The 23821-nt window shown below is 35.2% G+C and overlaps 1 protein-coding gene across 1 annotated transcript; it reads left to right on the plus strand.

Annotated features, from left to right (window-relative positions):
* The first annotated feature begins 1846 nt into the window (after window positions 1-1846).
* Window positions 1847-10510, plus strand: LOC127796070 (secretory carrier-associated membrane protein 3-like). Its single transcript, XM_052328132.1, has 13 exons — window positions 1847-2139; window positions 2960-3028; window positions 5366-5464; window positions 5570-5632; window positions 6295-6328; window positions 7010-7132; window positions 8175-8237; window positions 8377-8470; window positions 8902-8947; window positions 9033-9100; window positions 9680-9728; window positions 9830-9895; window positions 10059-10510. Exons 1-13 carry the CDS (start codon window positions 2080-2082, stop codon window positions 10143-10145), a joined length of 921 nt encoding a protein of 306 aa, XP_052184092.1. The 5' UTR covers window positions 1847-2079; the 3' UTR covers window positions 10146-10510.
* The last annotated feature ends 13311 nt before the right edge of the window (window positions 10511-23821 follow it).

Below are 23821 nucleotides of genomic sequence, written 5' to 3' on the forward strand. Positions count from 1 at the left end.
ATAATGCATGATGGTGTCACAATTATTTTCTCTGTTTGACATGGTTTTAGTTTTCAGAATTTAATTTTTAAAAGAATGAAGACTTTAACATGCTTTATAACTTTGTAATTGTGTCTTTTAGTTTTATATATTTAAATTTTTATTTGAATGAATTATGCTATGCTGGTACGCCTAAGATTTAAGGGGACTCTCACTTATATTCTAAAACTGATATGATAGTGATCTCTTTTATAATTAAAAGAATTAAGTTAATTTACTATTTTACCCTTTTGCATTGTTTTGGACACTCTCTGAACATATTTTCTAATTACAGATGACTTATCTTAAAAATATATTTTGTAGTATATATTCATAGATATTTGAATATATAAATATACTAATTTAAATATAAACTAAAAATATCTAATTATGTTTAACAATATTTTTAAATTTATAATTATTTTGGATCATACATTTTTTATATTTTATATGCACATTTTATTTGAGTTCAGTGAATCTATGAAAATTTAAAAAAAAATATATAAAAACACACTAATAGTGGCTTACTACCATCCACAAAGCCCTAAAAGTCCCCAGTAGTGGTCTTTGTTGAAAGAGGAAAATAGAAAGGAATGGAGGGAGGGAGAGAGAGAGAGAGAGAAGGGTTCAACAACAACAATGCGAGAGGGAAATAGAGAAAGAAAGAGAGAAAGGGAGAAGGAGTAAAAATTGTTGCCACCATCATCACCCTTGTTGAAGAAAGATAGTAGAGGCAATATAAAGGGTTTGATCAATTGGAGAGAGAGAGAGAGAGAGGGTATTTTGCCTAAATTAAAAAAATTATGAGTGGTCATTTAATAAAGAGGCAAAGTTACTTTAATTTACTAAAGCTAAGGAGATAGTGTAATTTTCAGTTTATGAGAATTATTATATGTGATTTAAGTTAAATCTCAAGAATGTACATTATAATTTATTTTTTAAGATTGTATTTATTAATTAAGATATAGATAAAAGAATATAAGATATGGAAAGTATTATAATTTCTTATTATTTTCAATCTATTTATTAAATTTATTTGATGACTCTTGAAAAAGAAATCACGTGACTTCTTTTCTGAATTTTTTCAAATGTATTTATTTTTTTCCCTTAATAATTTTTTCAAATGTCTTCCAGTGTATTTCAAAAAATTTAATAAACAGTTTGATAATAATTTTAAAATATTTTTCAACATTATCTTAACTATTCTATATCTTGATTTGAAAAATATTTTAATATTATTTTAATATAATCTTATCTTACTCATTTTAATAAATTATATATATATTTATTCATGTCTCAACTATAATTAAAAATTATTAAAAATTTGAACAATTCATATAACACAAGTGATTCTTAAGTAGAAGAGTCATCGATATAATGTCGTTAGTAACGATTAGAAACTGTCGTCTAACTCCTATAGTGACATTTTTGGTGGCAAGGATGAGAAAATAAAAGTTAAAAGAAGAAAATAAAAGTCGTAAAAATCTCTTTTTATTTTATTCTAAATTGCAAAATATTTCACAAACAAAGGCAGAGTAACTAAACAGAAACTAAAAATGGAAAACGACATCCAGATTTAATTACCTTTTTACTGGGGGGAGGGGGGTTGTCAATTGTCCGGTTGGTGGCACGGACTTTCGGTGAGCGCTCTGGAGTGAATTGGGACACCAATTTTGAAAATCTTGGATTGTTTGTTTATATATATATATATAAATAAGGGGGTATTTGAAAATTTGAAGGATCCTTCTAGATTCTAAATTTAATTGCCCCCTCATGTTAATGTCCTTGCAATTTTCCATATTAAATAAATCCGACTCACTGTTTGTTACCACCAGAGGAGGAGAGAGGTGCCAAAAGAGTCGGCGGTGTATACCGAAAGCAAAGCTCGCGCTGGCTGACCTGTCCTGACCGAAGACAAGTCCCCTCTTTCCCTTCTCCTTTTTCTTCTCCCCCATGTTTGAAACTGCAGAATTGTTCCTTCTCTCCTAAGCCTTTTTCCTCCATTTCTCCCATCTTCGCGTCTCTCTCCGATTTTTTTCCTCTTCTCAACTGCGCTCATCCATGGCCGGGCGGTACGATCGCAACCCCTTCGACGAAGAAGAAGAAGTCAATCCCTTTGCTGTAAGCTCCTCGGCTTCTCCTTCCCTCTCTCTCTCTCTATATATATATATATATACGTTTATATGTAGTTATGTACATTCCTACATACATGACCATGTGTATGTAGGTGAAGTTCTGGATTTCGGTGGTTTATGAGTGTAATTTGGAGTCGAAGCGGTTTTGTTTCTGGTAAGAGTGGAGTTTAGGGCTTTTTTCGTTGCTTTGGGGCTTGGTCAACTTGTTTGACTTCGCGATCGGTGTATTTCTGTAGTGAATTGATCTTTAACTTCCTCGTTTGGTTCTCTGAGAATTCAGATCTCCTGCTTCGTGCCTTGTCTGTTCTTTGTGGGCTGGCGAAAGAGTAATTATCGCTTGTTTCTCGTGATATGCTTGTGTGTATGTATAACCAATTAGTTTGGTACATAGTGGTGTTGGCGTAATCGAGGAGGTGCTCGAACGGTTTGACTGTTCCTACGGACAACTGCAATAGGTTGTTGGAGCGATTTGTTTGGGGGAAGATTTATGGGTTGTTTTTGTCTAGATCAGGAATTATTACTTGGATTGTAAAAAAGCTCCTTGAATTGATGATATAAGAAGAAGTCCTTCCAGATAATCATCTTATCTGGTTGCAACCTGTGTTTGTGATGACTGGTGTAAAATAAACTAGTGATCCATTTGCTTGCGCATTCCTGGAGGAGTGTATATATGCACATGTGTATATTCATCTTACTCCTTAAAATTGTAGCTATTTCTATGCAGAGCTGATTGTGGTATTTGATGCAACTTCTCTGTCGTCAATACTTTGATTCTACCGTCCTTGTTGACATCATTTTATTACCAGGAACAACCAGGCTGGGGAAAAACATCAGGACAGTCGAACTATGGTGGGGGTACATTTTATACGACAACTGTAAGTTAATTTTATCTTTTCTTCTAGAAATCTAGTAGCAATTGCATGATTTTCTCTTTTGTCAAGTTATATGTTGTTGCTTTAGTTTACTGTGATTTCGTGTACTGGTGTGAGCAGACTGGGTTGATTTGTTTGTTAGCTTTTGCATGTCAGTTTTTCCTCAAGTAGAGAGAAGGCTAGAGATGTTGGAAAATGTTTTGAGTTTTAGACAGGAGGATTCTGTCTCGTTTGACATTTGACCTTCATTCATCTATGTATTTTTTTTCACTATCCTTTCATTTTGACGATGGGTTGCAATTTTGCATACAAGCAATTACTGCATTATTAAAGGTGAGTGACAGTGAATTGACTTGAAGCTGAAAGACTGACACTTGATGCTAAGGAGTTGGCCTACAAAGTCTTTGCTTCTGGATAATCTTTTGATGCTATTGGTGATGCGATTCACTGACTTTTATCAGCGAATCATGCATTTATTCAAGTGTATTTCAAATTCTTTTTTATTGCAAATAAATTCCTCAAATACTTGTATTGGCTAAATCCATGTATAATTAGTTGAGTACACTCATTGATTCTACTCCCACGGTATCTATCACAAAACTTCAGTCCTAATTCAAAAAAATAAGATCGAGTTGTCCTATGATGATACTTTTATGTATTGGATGTGTTATTCCATTTCTCTTTCTATTCATTCATCATTTGTCAATCCATTCATGATACTGATAGAAGGAACTTCATTGACACACACACACACACACAGTCAAGAAATTTATCAGTTGCTCTGCTCTTTCTGCTTTCCTGATAGTTAATACTTTTTAAGAGGCAAGCTAAAAACCTGATTGTGGAGATCTACAAGCTTATGTATTTTTATGGACTTTCAGAGCAATATTCCAGATCGGGTGTGTGTGTGGTTGGTGTAAGTATCATAATAATCTGCCTTTTATCACATGTTTTCATTAGTTTCTGTGGTTATCCATGCACACACACACACACACACAGAGTCAAGAAATTTATCAATTGCTCTGCTCTTTCTGCTTTCCTGATAGTTAATACTTTTTAAGAGGCAAGCTAAAAACCTGATTGTGGAGATCTACAAGCTTATATATTTTTATGGACTTTCAGAGCAATATTCCAGATCGGGTGTGTGTGTGGTTGGTGTAAGTATCATAATAATCTGCCTTTTATCACATGTTTTCATTAGTTTCTGTGGTTATCCATGCCATTATGCCACTGTTGTCAATACCATACTGGACAAGTTACCAAATTTGTTATCGATATAATATAGTACCATACTGGGTACTATTTTAGAAATATTGTTATAAATGTATCAATTTTATATATTATAAAAAAACATGTACAATTATAATGTTTCTTTTATACAAAATGACATTATAGAAACATACAAAATCATCATTATTATGAGGAGTTGTTCTAAACAACATTTTAATGTAATAGCATCAGAACATAACAATACCATCATTAAAGAAAACATCATAAGAAGAAAAATAAACTAATATAAACCATAACTGCTATGGATCCTATTCTCACTGAGGGCTGCCTCAATATAAAATGAGCGAGCAATCTGATCTACACTCATGGGAAGCAGTTCCACCAATGAGAACCGAGTATTAAAATCACACAATCCAATCCAATCATTAACTTCACATCTCCATTGTTGACCTCATTTCAGAAAACATATCCTAACTATTTGCTCACCATCCAATATTCTTGGCAGGAAGCACAAAGGTAAATCGTAACCACTGTCTGATTTGATTTCCGTAACCCATGGCTGAGCCAGTATTCATCCATCTGCTTCGTTTCTCCCAAAATCTTTGGTGGTCAGATTTTCAATTTATTACTGGTTGGAGTCGTTACCCGTGGAACTTTGTGGGATGATTTTCAGTTTGTTTTCGATTGGACAAATGCTATTGCTGTACCACTGTGATATCTGTCAGTACTGTCTGTACTGCCGGTATCAAGTGGTATGTTAACTGGAAAGAAACACTGTGATACCATCAGTATTGTCTGTTACTGCTGGTATCAACTTATTTTAACTGGAACGAAACAGCCAACATTTAGTGCCAGATTCCTTACGGTATAGTACCACTGGTACAGAATGGGCTTCACAACTGTGATCCATGCTTTAGATGGTTATGTTGTTTCTTTTATTTTGTTCTACTTAATGCTTCTTTGCTATGCTACTTCAATGGTGACTTTATGTTCTTGCACCTTTTAGTATATGCAAGCATTTCTGTTAACATTGAGTGGTTTGGTTTCTTTCAATTTGCATATGCCCCCCTTTTTAGACTTAAAATCTTTTGTTCTCCCCTTTATTTGCAGAATCCAACTTCGAGGCTTTCTCCTCTTCCTCCTGAGCCTGTAGATTTCAGTTATGACCGCAGTGCCCCTCCAGTTGATATTCCTCTTGATACAGCTGCGGTGGGTCAACTTTTATAATTAGGTGGTTGCTAGTCTACATTAGGGTGGTTGTATTTCTTTATATACATTTTTTCAGTCTTATAATTACGGTGTTTCTGAATTTAGGATTTGAGAAAGAAAGAAAAGGAGCTGCAAGCTAAGGAGGCTGAATTAAGAAAGAGGGAACAGGTACTACAGCTGGAACTTTCAACTTTGGTTATACATGAACACTTCATGAGATACTGGGTCACCTATATCCCTTTGCTGTATGTGGATTTCTTTCCATTTCACTGTTTCTGATGCCCTGGTGATGCTGTTTTGTGGTTGAAGTGGAAGCTCAGGCCCATCTTGGATTTCTATAGGATCTAGATGATTCTTTCATACATTTCATCAAGCAAATTTTTCTAGAGGAAAAAATGTGAACTCTTAGCTGACTTTTGTCACATGATATATCTTTATCGTATCATGATTGAATATTTTTCAGATTTTTTTTTATTGAGATATCTACCTGGCATCTCCTTTTGTAATGCTTATAACCATTTTCCACAAGTGTCGATGCTTGAAAGTGATATGAGGTGACCCAGTCAATAACAGCGATTACTTGGGTGTTGGCATGTCTGTTGATATTCAGAGATGCATTTGAGATCTATTTAGTCAAGACTCTTCTATGGAAATTATTTAAACATATTAGGAAATTTCCTTTGGCAATAAATAGAGATAATTGACGAGCTAGAATTTATGTTGCAGCTGACCCCACCTGGTGGGGTTAAGACTGATATGTCATTGTATTAGTAAATTTCCTTGCAATCAGATGAATATTACCCGTATTGTTGTTTTATTGAACCATGCAGGATGTGAGACGGAAAGAAGAGGCAGCAGCCCGAGGTACTCCATAGTTCTCTGCTATACTTTATTCCTTTGTTATCATATATTATGGTTGAGTACCTGTAGCATGTAGTCCTCTACAAGATCTAACTATCCAGTGTTTACTTTACATGAGAAGAATCGACCTTTCTTTTGGGGTGGGTGGGTGGGGAAGCATCTATCTGTAAGACAGTTCAATTAATCCTTTTGGTAGTTTCTTTTTTCTTTCATTTCTTCCCCCCTCTCATCTGTGAGGAATGATTGCGAGTGAGCCTCTGTAGCAACAGTAAGGTTCCTCTTTTGAGTTGTAGAAACAGGCTCTTTGCAAACCATCTACCTATATGTAAGGCAGTTCAAATTTATCCTTTTGGTAGTTTCTTTTTTTCTTCCTTTCATTCTTCCTCCCTCCCTCCCTCCCTCTCTTCTCTTACTAATGATTGGGAGTGAGCCTTGGTAGCAACAATAAGGTTATTCTTTTGAGTTGGGGAAACAGCCTCTTTGCAAAGCAAGGATATGCTGCTTACAAAAATGATCCTCCCCCCTTTGTGGAAACAGCCTCTTTGAGAGAATGATTATAAGTTCCCCTTCTCACAGAATTATTTTCTTCTCTTTGATTTGTTCCTTCATTTTAGCACCTGAATATCTTGTAGTTCTGCTTGGCAATATGAAAGTTGGGGTTCTTATCTTGTTTTTCCTTTGCAGCTGGTATTGTTCTTGAGGAGAAAAATTGGCCCCCATTTTTTCCGATCATCCATCATGACATTGCAAACGAAATACCTATTCATCTACAGAAATTGCAGTATGTTGCCTTCACAACATTGTTGGGTATGTCAATGTTATTATTATTAATTTTATTTTGGGGAAATCTTGTGGTCATTGAGGGTGAGTTTTGGTAGCAACCAGAAGGTTGCGCCTTTTGTGACTAGGAGATTACAAGTTTGAGTTATGGAAACAATGACCCTTCTTGGACACTCTAAAAGTGGAGAGCCTAGTGCACTGCAGAAAGATTTTTAAATGTTGTGTTCATTCTTTGCATCTGATAAATTTGTTATGTGCTAATTTTTGTACACATAAAATGTTGGATGTATTGAAGTGGGTTAAGATGGTAAACTTGTTTGCAATTTTTTTGTTGTTTTGAAGGGTTCATGATTCTTGCGATATCAACGTGTTTTTATTTTTGTCCCATGGTATTCTTGTCCAGGATGTTACTGCAAGAATGCAGAACCCTACAAGTTTCCTGATCCTGAATATTGTATAATTTCAGCTGGTTCAAGATAGAGAAATTCTTGTGTAAAACCACCAAGTACCATGAAAATGTATCCTTCCTCTCCCTCATTCTCTCTGTGTGGGAGGTGGTTGGGACCAATTTTTCAAAATGAATGAATGCCAAATTTTACTTGAATATTCCTTTAGATGGATGCTTTCTTCTTAATTAACTATTTTCTATATAACCCTTTGCCTAATGTTTCTGTCCAAGATTTTTCTTTCTAGATCTACTAGCTATTGGGTTGCAATATTAAAACTTGACTGTGAGGCCTGATGGTCCCCTGTTTATATGAAAATCATATGGTTTTTAACGGGAGTTGCTTGAAAGTAAAAAGTATATATTTTCTTAATCTCCTTAGCTATTCCATTTCCAGTTTCATGACTTGCTGAATCTCCTACTGCATCTGGTCAAACATTGTTACATTGGTAAAGTGAGTGCCTTTCCAAGCGGGATAAAATATCTTATTTTGTAGGGAAGTTTCATGTTTATATTTTAGATTGATATGATGGCTTATGCATGCTTGGGTGATTCTTTCCATTTGTATGTTTAAATTAGTCAGGGTGGTCCAAACTAATGGTGTATAAATGCTGATGGATGCAGGATTGTTTGGGTGTCTTCTATGGAATATTGTGGCTACTACTGCAGCATGGATTAAAGGGGAAGGTTTGTAAGCAAAAAAATGATGTTCTAGTCTGTGGTTTGTTAATAATGTTATAGTCTGTTGTTTATTTCTTTACTGATACATTTTGTTATTACTGTTGGACCTTGTCCTGTATTCATGGTTCTGCTTGTCTTGCTGTAGGTGTAAAAATTTGGTTTCTTGCTATTATATACTTCATATCCGGGGTCCCACTGGCATATGTCTTGTGGTATCGTCCATTATATCGTGCCTTTAGGTACTAATTTCTATGTTCTTGAATTTGTATTTGTTAATCTTTTTTTTTTCCAGTGCATAAATTTGTATTTGTTAGTCATTGTTGAACAAATTGATCCTATCTGAATCTGGACTGTATGGGAGATCTATGAAATGGCGAAGCTGCGAACATGGTGGATTGATAAGATGGAACTTCGCCAATGTGAATATATTGTTATCTGGTGCCTGGGCTATGGATTGGATAAGCTTGGATGCAATAATCTTTTCTTCTTTCATGAAGATTTTATATTAAATGAAAGATTTGCCAAAAAGAAAAAAGATACCTTAATTGGTATGGTGGAGCTTTATCATGTCATGGATCTCTTGTACAACAGCTATCTTGTGATTCTGACCTGTGGTTATGTCATGAACTGGTTGCTATCCCTCTAGTTAATACTGTTATCCATATTTCAGGAAAGAAAGTGCCTTGAAGTTTGGGTGGTTTTTCCTTTTCTATTTGGTAAGATTTCATGTGCTATAGTCTGTCCTGCTATATCTTCTTGTAATGGAGAATGCCTTACTTATCTATTGGGCACTATGTATAGGTTCATATTGGGTTCTGCATATTTGCTGCTGTTGCTCCTCCAATAGTTTTCAAAGGGAAATCTCTCACGTAAGTTCTCTCTCAAGTTCTATCTTCCTAATTAAGGTCATACATTAAGCAATTTTCTTTGGGACTTTCTTGACTAGCTCAGTTTTAAAACAGATGCATTCTAGAAGCAAACATTTTTTTTTCCTGTCTTTGTTTTGTTTGAGGGCAAGTCTTGGTAGCAACGGCTAGCTTGCTCTTTTGTCACTTGAAGGTCAGGGCTCAAATTGTAGAAACAGATTTATTGCAAATTGGGGTAAGGGTGTGTTCAAAGACGACCTTCTTTCAATCCTTACAAACTGGGGAGTCTTGTTTATTGACGGTGCCCTTTTCTTTTTTCTTTGCTTGTTTTTTAGTTGAGGGGGGTGGGTTTTGTGTAATGTGTTCTCACTATTTTTGCTGATATTTTCAACTTATTCTTAGTTTTGTCTTTAGCGTATCAGCTAATTCCTATACTGTAATCGTTTGAGGGTTTAAATTACGTATTTATTGTTCTTAAGTTTTGGGTCTGGTATACTATACTGAACTATTACTGCTTATGCAAGTGATTGCCTATAGCATTATGACGGCCAATGATTTTGTTCGTATGGTAATTTTAAACAGTGGTATCCTGCCTGCAGTGGATGTCATAAGTGATCACCTTATAGTTGGGGTAAGCTTGATCCCTGTGTTTTTTCATTTATATATGTTCTGGTAAATTTTTTTCTCAATTTTCTTTGAAGTCGTTCATCGAATTGATTTCCTCGCGCACAGATATTCTACTTCATTGGATTTGGATTATTCTGTCTCGAAGTTGTGCTCAGCATCTGGGTTATTCAGGTCTGATCCTTCTTCAGTCATCATTTAATTTTTTTTTGCTTTAAGCCAGCCGAACGCCGGAAAATTGATGCAGCATGGATGACCATGTTTGCACGATGTTTTTTTCTTCCTTTTTGGTTTCGCCTTTTACTTATTCCTTGCTGAATTTTGTGACATTGTGCAGCAAGTATACATGTACTTCCGAGGCAGTGGGAAAGCAGCAGAACTGAAGCGGGAGGCTGCCCGAGGAGTCGTGAGAGCAGCAATGTAATTGCAGTGCTCCCCCAGACAGATTTGAGGAGTACGATCTTCCTCTGTATGAACCTCGTCCACCAAAAGAGCCATATAGGAGATTGGATGCAACAGCATGCCACGCATGCAATGTGTTAATCATGGTCTATAGTTCCGTTAGCCTGTTCGTTCGTTTTTCTTTCTACCTTTTCCATCCCTTTTTTTTTGGGTTTTTGGTTTTGGTTTTGGTTTTGGTTTTTGTTTTTGTGTTTAAAGATGACTTGTAGGACCTGAATCTGATGATGCCGGGGAGTAAATTTGTAGAGGGGTATGGTGGTGCTTTATTCCAGAATTGAAGAAATGATTAGCTCTTGTGTATCTATAATTGAGACATTCTGGTGCGCTTGTTTCTGTCCATTGCAGGTACACTTCCAGGTCTTCTTCAAGGAGGCAACTCATCGTCATGTTTCTTTAGGTTATGTTTAGATTGGGCGGATGGTATTACAAGATATTTAAAAATAAGATGGGAAAGGGTCGCAGCCCATCCAATCCCTCTCATTCCTTTTCTTTTCTTCTTTATACCCTTCCCTTCCCTTCCCCCTCCTCTCCAAACCTCACAAATATAGCCTTAGTGTAGTTTCCCATATTAATCATAATTAATTTGTTTAGGTTGTGTTTGATTGTATTATTAAGAATTTAATTTTAAGTAATGATTATTTAGAAAATAAAAATTATCTCTCTTAGGAAATAAATTTCATGAAAATAAGTTTTAAATGTTTGTATTATATATAACTTTTCTTATAAAAAAGTTAAAGGTTAAAGGTGTTTAATTATTTCTGTGTGTAATAATTATACATAATTAAATATTTTTTTTAATGAAAAATGTGTGTTATTAAACAGCCTCTTAGTGATGCACTAAACTGTTCGAGTTCTACACTCATGGTCTATTTTTATTAACCTTGAATTGGAATAGTTCTTGGTTTTACCGATTGAAGTGACCCGGTCCAATTCGGTTATTAAATCATCGCTAGAAATCTAGTGTGGGATTATTTTTCCTTTCAGGTCATATATTATTAGGTATCGGGTTTGTTTTGTTTTTGGATTACGCTTCATTATTGACTTCTTCAGTCACTCTACCTCTAGAGCTACACTGAAGAGATAAATTCAGGGATGTGTCCAAATGACCAGGGTAGTAGGTCTTAGTACCACTAATATAATCCTAAGATCTTCCCCAGAAGAAGTATTTTGCTTCCCCATGAATCGAACCCATACTAGGAACCTTCAGACAAGCTTTCAGCCTACCCCTTTACCACTTAGCTATGCCCCTGAAGGCTAGGTATCGAGTTTGTTATTTGAATGGTAGGATAACGTTGAATAAGGCTTTGAAAATATCTTTTTAATATATTAATAATAACGTTTGTGAATTGTTTCTACAAAATTCCTCGTGACTCGAATTAATGCTGTTGAGGTGGATGTTGATGCAAATCTCCGTGTGCAATTTGTATAAGAAAAATGTCTATTAGACTTCTCGAGGCCAACTTGGGAATGCCTCACTAACGGTCAAATTAAGAAACATGACAAAGTTGAGCTCGGGTCTAGCCACTGCGTCCGGTTGGGTCACCATGATTAATCTCCCCCCACGTCTGTCGGGCCGGGTGTGGGGGGCGCCCGAAGTGAGCGATTTCACCTTTTGGACCAAGAAACATGACAAAGTTGCTCTTCAACCCTTTTGTTCGTGAGCTTGAACTTAGAAAGATTAAAAAATTAGGGGAATAAACCTAAGAAGTTTTTTTTTTTTTTTTCTCTCTTTTACATAGTATCACGGTAGAGTTTTCTCTCTAGAATATTGTCACCTCTGATTTCTTGAAAATAGAGAGTTAAGAGCTTGTTAGCAATTCATCAAATTATTTGCATATTATACATGAATTATTTAATATTTTTATCAAAAGTATTATACTTGCATATTTTTACAATATTTGGATTAATTTACGTATTTTAAATTTAAGAAGTATAAAACGCATATCAAAAATTCGTTGCAGGCCATGTGCAACAGACTCTTATAGTAATGTTTTTATTATTATTATTATGACTAATGGCTTATGATAATTCTATTATTTAATATATTTAGGGGGCGTTTGTTAAAATGAGTAATATAAGGTGGTATCAAGATAAGATTCGATGTTTTTTGGACCAAGATATGAAATGGTCAAGATAAGGTCGAGAAGTATTCTAAGATTTCTATTAGACTGTTTGTTAAATTTTTTAAAATTCACTGGTAACTGTATTTTTTCTTTCCATTTATTTGTTAATACATATGATAAGCACCAAGATAAGAGTTTTTTTTTACCAAAATATCCTTATTACCAAATTCATTCAAAATTATTTGTTAACATCAACAAGAAGTTATTTCAAAAATAAATATCATGCTCTCTTATAATAATATAACAAAATTAGCCATAGGCAAATAAAATAGAAATATAAAATAAATTTTTGTATTAAAAATTTAATGTTTAACAATAAATCAAAATAGTCATTATGTGCCTTTACCAAACAATTATTACTACCAAACAATTAGTTAATCATATCAAAACCAAAGTAGCCATTACATGTCTTTACCAAATAGTTAATATCCCAACCTATTGTAAATAACTAAGGACATAGCTAATTATATCAAAATCAAAATAGCCATTATGTGTCTTTACCAAATAGTTAATATCCCAATTCTATTGCAAATAACTAAGGACATAGTTAATCATATCAATTCTCGCAGCAGGAGCACTAATGCAGAAATGATCAAGTAATTCTGGCTTTCTTCCAATTTCACTAGCAACCATGAACCTCTCATTTATGTTTCCAAATGGGATAGCATCTAGAAATTTGGCTAATTCTTCCCTTTATAATGATCTCTTTCCTAATTTGTCATCAATTGAGCACAAACTTTTCTCCATTGTCTTTGATAGCTTGTTAATAGAATTACTAACAATTGAAAGCTCATTTGAAGAGCTATCTGCCCCCATCCTTCTCTTTTTTTAACTCCCACTCTTGCTAGAATTAGGCAATAGTCTCGGTTGATGCAGCTTCCTCTCCTTGCTCCTCCAAATTGTTAACCTCGTCCTTTCCTGGTTGTTGTTCTTGATGATTGTTCAAGTCTTGGAGTATTTCAACAGGTGACTGGGCATACTCCCCGATGGCTCTATCTTTTCCCCAAATTTCCACCCAATTATCATAGTATGACATGGATTTACCTCTCACATACTTCACATATTTGTCTTTCTGCAAATTTAAAATTAAATATTTGTCATCAATATGAATTTTTTTCTAAATCAAATAAATAATAACAAAATTAGTAAAATAAAATTCAATAAATTAATCATTACCTTTTCAAACTTGGCCCATACCTCCTCACTGTCACACTCAATCATCTTTAGTCTATCATTCCAACCAAATCCAGTGTTATTGATCAAAGTTTGAAGACAATTGTAAAACCTCTTCCAAGTATCCATCTTTGAAGTGATATGTGGTACAGCTTTCAAGTTTGTATCGGGATAAATGGCCTTTAGCCTAACTTGTAGTTTAGCCAAGTAACCACATTTCCACTGGTTATCTTGCTTGAACTTAGGATCCTGACTTAACTCCTTTAACAAATTTAATAAAGTCCGTTCTTCATTTACCCTCCGCGACCTTCTAGATCTATTGCCTTCTCCACCATCATTAGTATGAGAAGTACCTCTAGATTTTCTTACATTTTTTCCTTTAGAATTCGTTGAGTTATCTATGTTTTCCATCTCTGTTTAAAACAATAATTAAAAAAACGCTTATAAATTTTATGGTTAAAAAATGCAGAAAGATAGAAACAAATAAATTATATTATAAATAAGTCAAAATTTCAAATTTGACAAACATAAAATTATAAGAACAATGAGTTTTTTTTAGTACATGCATAATTTAATTCTACAATTCGCAAATAACAAAACTTACAAAAAAAAATTCAATTCTATAGTTCATTACAAAACACTCCATATTTGCATGGTACACAAAAAAAATTGTTCAATTCTGCATATCACACAATACATAATTCATTAAACAACGAAAAAATTTCTCAATTCTGCCTAGTTGTGTACTCATTCCACATTTCCTGGGCTTTATGCAATCACCACGCTATCCATTCTGCGGTTAGTTCAACAACATTTACACTATCATCAATGTTAGTATTCAACTCATTGTAGATATCCTCTACATATTCATCAACTAATGTTCCCATCTCCTTATAAATGAAATTTTGTAAAATACAACAAGCAATAATAATTTTGTTCACTGTTTCGGTAGAGTAGTAAGATCCATAGCCTAATATTTTCCAACGATTCTTTAAACTACCAAAAGCTCTCTCAACTACACTGCGTGCTTGGGAATGTCTCCAATTGAAGTACTTCTCATGATTTGAAGGAGGAGGATGTCCACTTCCGAAGGTTCCTAAGTGATATCGATGGCCCTTAAATGGTGACAAAAAACCAGGTCCGTTTGTATAGCCAAAATCAACTAAATAATATTTTCCTGTAAATGTTAAAAAAATTAATTAATTAGTTAAATATCTAATAACTTACAAAATTTGAAGATAAGTTTTTACATAATTTACCAGTTGGAACTTTGAAGCCATTAGGTTTTGTTATTGCACATCTCAAAACCCTACTGTCAGCTGCCGAACCTTCCCATCTTGAGTAAATGTACACAAACCTGCTAAATCTATCAACTACTCCAAGCACATTGGTGGAAATTTTGCCTTTTCTATTTTTGTAACGAGTCTTTTTATCTTCAGACACTATTACTTTAATATGCGTGCCATCTAGTTCACCTAAACAACCCTATACGAAATGTAAATGTTTTAACGTTAATATATAATTAATGTGTAATTTCGAAGCTAATTCAAAATTACTATAAAGGATTACCTCAAAAAACTTCCAAGGCATTTCCAAGCAGTTTGTTGATACTGGATTAGGATCCACAATCATCATTGGGTAAAGTTTTAAGATGGTAGACAAAACTTTATGAAAAATCTTACTAATGGTTTGCCTTGATCTAGTCCAATCAGTGTTTTGGTATCTATTTTTCATACAATGCACACAAATATTGAGAAAAACAACCGCCATCTCTTCTATTGTGACGAACCTAGTTCCTTTTAAACCAACATACCTTAACAAATTACATAATAGACCAAAAGTTCTCATATCCATTCTTATAGTGCATATTGCAGTTGTGTCAATGTGGAGGCAACTTGTTAAGTTGTTCCATCTATGACCTCATTTTGATATAAATTAGATCTCTACTAGGATTTCCTACTTTACAGGAGGTAGGTTCATCCAAACTAAATTCTGATACTTTCGCAATAGCTATAACAACACTTGCTATAGATCTAAGCAACCAACATATTATAATTATCAACCATAACAATCCCTCAGGATTATCATCAATGTCCCAAGAGTCCTCGTCATTATTGTTAAAATCCTAATTTTACTCGTACGATTTTATGATTTTACGCTTCGAAGACTCCCAAACGATTCAAATCCCATGTAAAATCTTATTTGGGATAAAATCTATAAAATTCCAATTTTAGGTGTACAATTTTACGATTTTATGCTTCAGATACCCCAAATGATTTTACGCTTCAAGTATAAATTACAACTTAAATCTAATGGAAAATATTGAAATTATCCTCTAAAGAATTTTAAGCTATATTTTGTCTCTAAATTGCCTATACCAACATGTTAGTTTTGAATTATATTTCAGAAGCATCATCTTTTGAGTTATAATAAGGAATAATTAGGTTATTAAATGATATTAATTTATTTTTATAAAATTATGTTATTATAAACATATATTTATAAAAAATTAAAGTTTATTTTTTAATTATCTCTAAAATCTTACAATTTTACGATCCAATTTTATGAACCCTTTTTCGATCTCACTTAAAATCCCGATTTTAACTACCTTGGTCCTCGTCCCATTCAATATCAAACTCCTCAAAATCAATATTATCCATTACAACTACAAATAGAAAAAATAAAAAAAGAGTTAATAAGAACTTTTGGCCAAAGAACATTATTTTTCAACACATAAATGATTACTCTTGAACAATCAAATACTAAAAAAGAGGCCACAATGTGGATTGGAAATGTTATATAAAAATTAAATGCTATATTGTTTGTTTTTGCAAAATGTATATATCCTATGTGATGTTAAAAAATTATACCTTACTTTTTAACTTTTTAGTGTAGCAGCTAGAAAAATGCTTTAGAAAGGTACAACCTCAATTTTTGGACTCTTTTGTGTTAGTTATTTTAGTATGCATGTTTATCATGTTCGTTTGAGATAGTTAAAATCATAGATGTAGACTCTTTGTAATCACTATTTCCATCATGAAGAAACTTTCACCAGAAGGGTTAATTGACATAATCCACAGTTATCAGTGAAGGAAAAAAATGCAAGAACGATTAATATGAGAACATGTCAAAGTGCTATGATGAATGCTATGTTCAGCATAAATAATAAAGTGCATGAATAAAAAAAAAAAAATCACACAGTATACCCACACACAACTCTCGACACAATAACTTATGATAGATTGCTTGATAAAAAATTCTCTAAATGTGGAATGGTTTTCAATAAAAGTTTTTACTTGCTCATTTTATAGTAAAATAAAAGTATTTTATAACAAAATATAAAAATAACTTAGATAGAAAAATTTCGTAGAATATAATTATATAAATATGTTACTAATGATGCATAAGGGTTGAGAAACAACACATGAAAGACACTCAAATGGAGCGTTCTATGGAAGCATCAGTGACAATAAAACTCTAATTCTCTGAATTCACATATTATCACGATATACTGTATTTAAAGTTAGAATTTAAATCATGAAACTGTACGACGTTTGGAAATTTTTATAAAAATAAGACATCTAAAGCAAATATTCATGTCTCCTCCACAGGAAACGAAGCCACATTGAACAGAATATAAAAATATTCTATTCACTGTGGGAAAATTTACAGAAATGTAGAAGAAGATAACACACACACATACACATAAAGGATTCTAGAAATAACACACACACATACACATACACATACACATATAGGATTCTAGAAATGTAGAAGAAGTCACAGTGAACAGAATATAACACACACACACACACATACATATACAGAAAATACGAGAAGAAGATATACAAAAATGTAGAAGAAGATATACAGAAAATACGAGAAGAAGAAGATTTACAATTGTTCTTTTTATAGAAAATAGAAAAGAAGAAGATTTACAGAAATAAAGAAGATTGTGGGGGAGGCGACGATTACTAGTAATGAAAAGAAGATTTACAAAAAATGAAAGGAAGATGAACAGCTTCCCTTTGTTAATTCCGTGGAAGTGTGAAGATGAATAGTAAACAACAATTAAAAATAAAAGAGAAGAAGATGAACGTGAAGGACGACGTTTCAAGGTGAGGTTTTATGGAAGGGTATGTGTGTAATTTACTTTTATCTGTAAAATGTTAGATAAATTTATCTGACCTCCCCCCTTAGATAAATTTATCTGACAAAAGTAAGATAAGAGGTCACGTGAGCCCGTTTTCAGAAAAACCCAAATAAGTTTAACAAACATGGTGAAAAAAATAAACATCCGAAATACTTTCCATATTTGACCTTATCCTCCCATATCTTGGTTAACAAACACCTCCTTATAATTAACAGTATCCGTTCCCACTTTCCAATTCCACCCACATCTCCTTTAATTTTTTAGATATTAATGAATATTATTATTCAATCATCCCATACATAACTTTGCTCTCTTTGTCATCGTTTTAACAATTCTTATTTTGTAATATTGATAAAAATATAAAATTATATTTTTATGTTTAATGAGTTGTTGTCTTATTTATTAGGAATATGTTTGTGTATGCATATATATATAATATGTTAAATTTTTATTACCGAATTTATTCAGTTGAAACGTATTAAATATAAATTAAATCTTTGCCGAATATTTTTAGAATGACGAATGTTTGTTCGAATTTTTGACCATATTTAAATATATCAAGCCAAATAATACTCGTACTTTTATCGTCCCGAATTTCTCCTGTTCGTCGAATTGCTAACAAGTGTTAAGAGTCGAAGACTACTTTTTTTTGCATGTCTATCTTCTTGTGAAATGAGAAGCATTAATGGTCAATTTTCTTTGCTTTCGTGACTTCTTTCTGTGCCTCTTTTTCCATCAAGTCTTTGAATCGAGGGGCTTTAGGGTCCTTCAAAGATATCAGAAGTGCCTCAACCTCTTGAATTTTCCCTGTGAGGAGTTGCAGAAAGGAGGTTGGCTTTTAGCAGCGTCAAGGAAAGGAAAATTCTTAATTGTGAAAGGGCGTTCCAAGTTTCCCTCTCCCACACTAGAAGCAAAGGTACTTCTTTGCGTGACCCATCGTGCTGAAGGGTCACAAATAGGTCGTTCAGAATGATTGGATAATGTCGAACTAGTGCCTTTTGACCATTCTTATGGATGTCACTTGAGAACTGGAAGTGGCTGAGGATAAGTTTGATGCCTTCAATGGGCTGTAGTTTACACAATTTAGCTTACTCGACCCTCATTGTATGTTTTTTTCAAGTACCTTTTGGTTATTATTTACCTCGTCATTCTTTCTAAGACCTTTTTTTTTTTCTTTTGTTCTAGATAGTGATGTTATGGAGATTGAGCTCACCACCAATTATGCTCACGAGGTGCTAGATTTTTGGGTTCTAGTCTTCTTCCCTTAAGGAACTCCTAGTTGTTGCTTGAAAAGGTTAGTTGGAGTTCGAGGAAGATGAGGGAAAAGCCTTTTGAGTGCTCGATGCCAAACCAACTAAAAAGAAAGAGAAAAAAAAGTATGGTCAAGCCAAAGGGAAAAACTTCAAATAAAAGATGGACAAGAAGGTCTTTTGGTTTCATTCCATTCAAGGGCATAAGGAGACCCATCCCTCGGCTGAGGGGTTAGGATCACATGTTTTTTGATAAAAAAAAAAACTAGCATTCAAGAAGTGGTCTTGTGGGAGAATGAGTTAAGTTGAGATGTCGCCTCTTACCTCTAAATCTTGGGGTATCGTTGCGGCCTCAAAGGCTTCCAAAGATTGAGGGGGCATACTTTGGTGTAGGTGATGTTGGGAAAAAGAAAGTGATTCCTTAGTTTGTTTGTCATGCCCCAATTTCAGAGTCTGTGACCAGCACTATCCCCTAAGAAGTCGTAGACTCCAATAAGGAACAGTAAACCTTACAATGAATCATTTACCACATATTATTTTAAACATTTCAAGTTCACCACAAAAATGATCATGACTATCATTTCAGAATTTAAGTGCCCACTAGCAAAAATCATCAGCTGGTTACATTGGCAAAATTATTTAGAACACAAAAGAAAAGAATATAAATGTTTCCATTTATAAGTTCATCAAAGTGTAGTGAACGTGTTGTAACCCGGAGTGTGTCTAGGGTAAATGTAGTTATAATCGCCTACCACGATCCTTATCGCCAGAGTCAATGTCAGCTTACAAATATGAAAATATTAAGGGATAAGTCTACCACTAACTTAGTGAGGGATAAAGAGCATTATAATGAGAGAAATATAGAATCAATGCATCAATAATAAATCATCATGCCATGTCATGCCAAGTAATAATTAAGACAAAATAGGAGATGACGAATAAATATGCACATCTTGGAGTAAACAAATTAGAACTAGAATTCACATACTCCATTAACTTGGGGCGGAATGACTCTCACCCATAAGATCCATTTCGACGGATCCACTCTCACGCTAATGTATACGTGGTGCACCAATGACTAATTTTTACTATAGTTAGCAATATATGATTCTAACTAGTTACTCCCTTTAATACACATTTTATGCTATCATTTAGTATTAACAAATACCACATGCAATATATCAAATATAAGTATCAACATGCACAATTCACGACATCATGAATCATATTTTCCAAATACAAATTAAAGGAAATGCAATCAACTATAAGTGTCAATATGCGCAGATCAAGCAACATGAATTTTATTTTCCCAAATGCAATTAAAGAAATGACATCGTGATAGTATATAAAAAAAATACTAGGATGTCTAGAAAAATATGAATGCAGCAATTGCCACTATAATACAATTTACCTATTCACAGTGTTATATAAGATTTGGGATTCTCTCAGTCGCCTCTTGGTTGGGTTGCGTCAAAGTCTCCAATATCCATATCTTGAGTTGCAACTACGACAAGTTGGTAAGTCCTTGGTAGATTAGGATTTGCATTGAGATTGCCATTGGAAATGTTCACCATTGTATCACCAGCCATTATAGATTCAAAATTATGGAAGAAATTTGAATATGATATTTCATGACCATGATTAAGAAACCAACTTTTGTGGAAGCGCAATGGTATTGAGTAGATAAGGAGGGACTTAGATCTAAGGAGAATGGAGATGGCAGAGCGGTGCAATGGCTGAAAGAGGCTAGCTGTACTAGAGATAGTGACGTCGGACAAAGTGAATGGAGAGGAGGAAGACCGTCAGCGGTCCTAGAGATGGAGGTATAGAGACTGGAGAAATGTTGGAGATGGTCAACGATGGTTGGAAACCCTAGTTCCTTTCTTGCGATTTTAGAAAGAGAGAGAGAGAGAGAGAGAGAGAAAGTAGCAAAGAGAGAGATTGAGAGAGATAGGGTCAACTGATGCTGAAAGTGTATAAATCCGCGAGGGTTGTCATCGCTACCATGGAAGGATGCGAGATTGCCGACCTTGAATAGGGACGAGAAAGGAAACTTCTAGGCGACTGTTGTAGAGAGGAAGAGATGAAGCTTGAGCCTTAGAGTTCTCTTTGCCCATGAGCTAGCTCCTCTTGGCCTTCTTGATGATAAGGCCCAAAAATCGAGCCTTACATTGTTCTTGCCAAGGTGCATGCATACATGAGAGTTCTCAAAGAATGCCATGCCTTGAAGCAATTTGGTGCATCTAATGTTCCCATTATATTTTTGGGAGCCCTTTCTCCTAGTGGTTAGATCTAAACATTTGTTGTTCTCATTACCTACAATGTTGAAGGAGCAAAGAATCTTGTTGACAAAATATGGTGTCTCTTGGTGGTTATGGAAGATTGTCATCATCATGTGCGTTGATAATAAAGGGAGTTAGAAGAGACTAGATGGGATGTTTGCCTTGGTTGTGGGGGTTACCTTTCTAGATATGTTCACATTGCTGGGTAAGAGCCAAGATTAACCTATTAGAAAAGGGGGGCTTCTTAGGAGGTGTGAAGCATGGAGATGGTTAAGACTATCCATCATTTCTAGTTTTGAGCCTTTTTTAATGGCTACAATCGAGGATGTGGGTAGAGGTTGTGGCTCATGTATGATCATAGAGGTAATACTAAGAGAAGGGGTTTGAGTTCGGTCCTTTAGGTGGAACACAACATTACTTCCTATTTAAGGGGTGATATCGGGTCTTGGGGATCAAGTCTAGGAAAATGGTCGACTCCTTGAGGTTGATGAGAATAGAATGGATGGGTCCTTAGAATATGGATTATTTTTTGGGCATGGTCAGGAGAATGAGAGTGTTGGTAATGGGAGATTAGCTTGCAATGATCAGACATCTACTCGAGAAGTGGGGTAATGTTTTTCTAGGGTACTAAGGAGAGATCCAGACAACTAGTTCCTTAGAATAAGGTCACCTTTAGGGAGTGACCAAGAGGCATCTTTAGTAGGATGCAAAATCAATATCGATTATGCTGGGGAAGCTTGAAAGCGAGGAAGAGTTGAATAATTGTCCATTCGAGGCATGGATTCTTGAAATACTATGTTTATGTGGGGGAGGTTAGGGAATGCAACCTTTTGTGTCATCCTTATCAGACGTGGATTCTTGAAGACTAATGTTTCTTTATTGCTCGAATCATTATCCTTATAAATAGACCTAATGATTGCTTTCTTGACTCCCCATGGATTGTGTCAATTTTCTTATTCAAGAAGATGGCTCACTTTCTCAATCTTTAGGGTTTTGTGCCTAGTTTTTTTTTTTTTAATCCTAGAGATGTACTTTTTCTAGTGAAACAAATGTGTACATGCTTTTATTAATAAAATAATTTTTTATTTGTTATGATCATAGCCCTTATGTTGTGTGTAGGAAATGCCCATAAATAGCTACACAACAGGGTTATGGGCGACGTGAGATGGCCTTGCAAGGATGTAATACCCTGAGAGTCCAGAGAAGAGTAGTATATATTAAGGATAAGTAAGGAAGGAAACAACACCAGCTGGATATCTTTTGAGCTGAATGCAGGCAAAGAACTCCCAAGTTAAGCGTGCTTGACCTTGGAAATCCAAGGATGGGTGACCCCCTGGGAAGTTCGTGTAGGTTCATCAGGGTAAGTTGTTCCGGTCATTCTATAGCTCGATACAGGATGTTATAGGTGGTATCAGAACCGACTCTTAGAGAAGGCGGTCCAATGAGGGCGGGGAGTGGCGCCGGGGCGCGAGGCCTGATCAAGGAGCGACTTCTAGCAGGCTTCTAGGATGGCAGCCTCCAAATGGGAGAAGGTCTGGGACCAATTGTAAGGTCGCATGACGAGGACGTCATGTGCTAAGAGGGGGAGAATGTAATACCCCGAGAGCCCAGAGAAGAGTAGTATATATCGAGGATAAGTAAGGAATGAAACAACACTAGAGGTAACATCCCGCATCGAGTGATAGAAAGGTCCGGGACAACTTACCCTGATGGGCCTACGTGAATTTCCCAGGGGGGTCACCCATCCTTGGATTACCCCAGGTCAAGCACGCTTAACTTGGGAGTTCCTTGCTTGCATTCAGCCCAAAATATATCCAGCTGGTGTTGTTTCTTCTTACCTATCCTCGATATATACTATTCTCCTCTAGGCTCTCGAGGTATTATATTCTCCCCCCTTGAGCACATGACATCCTCGTCATGCGACCTTACAACTGGTCCAGATCTTTTCCTCTTAGGGGCTACCATCCTAGAAGCCTACTAGAAGCCACTCCTTGTACAGGCCCTCGAGCCCCGGCGCCACTCCTCGCCCTCATCGGACCGCCTTGACCAAGGGTCGGCTTTGATACCACCTGTAACATCCAGCATCGAGCGTTAGAAAGGTCCGGGACAACTTATCTTGATGGGCCTACGCGAATTTCTCAGGGGGGTCACCCATCCTTGGATTACCCCAGGTCAAGCACGCTTAACTTGGGAGTTCTTTGCCAACATTCAGCTCAAAAGGTATCCAGCTGGTGTTGTTTTCTTCCTTACCTATCCTTCGATATATACTATTCTCTCTGGGCTCCCGGGGTATTACATGCAGCATTGCCTATGTCGATTCATAGTTGTCAAAATTCCATTTGGATTGAATTTACAATCTTACCTTCCAAATGGTCTTGGGATAATGGCCACACTTACCTAGAGGTGGGATTTGGGGCTAGGCTCATTGTTGGGCTTTTGTGATGGTGCTAGGCTTATGAAAAAAAATATCCAAAGGTGAGCTTCAAGACTAGGCTGATTGCTGAGGTTTTGCGATGGTGTTAAGCTTATGACTAGGCTTATTTGAAGGTGGGCTTCGATGCTAGGCATACCATTAGGCTTTTGCAATAGTGTTACACTTACGACTAGAATTATATTGGCCATGAGGCTAGGCTTGCTGTTGGTTGCTATCGTTGGTT

The sequence above is a fragment of the Diospyros lotus genome, chromosome 2 (genome assembly GCF_014633365.1).
Source record: "Diospyros lotus cultivar Yz01 chromosome 2, ASM1463336v1, whole genome shotgun sequence".
NCBI classification, from domain to species: domain Eukaryota; kingdom Viridiplantae; phylum Streptophyta; class Magnoliopsida; order Ericales; family Ebenaceae; genus Diospyros; species Diospyros lotus.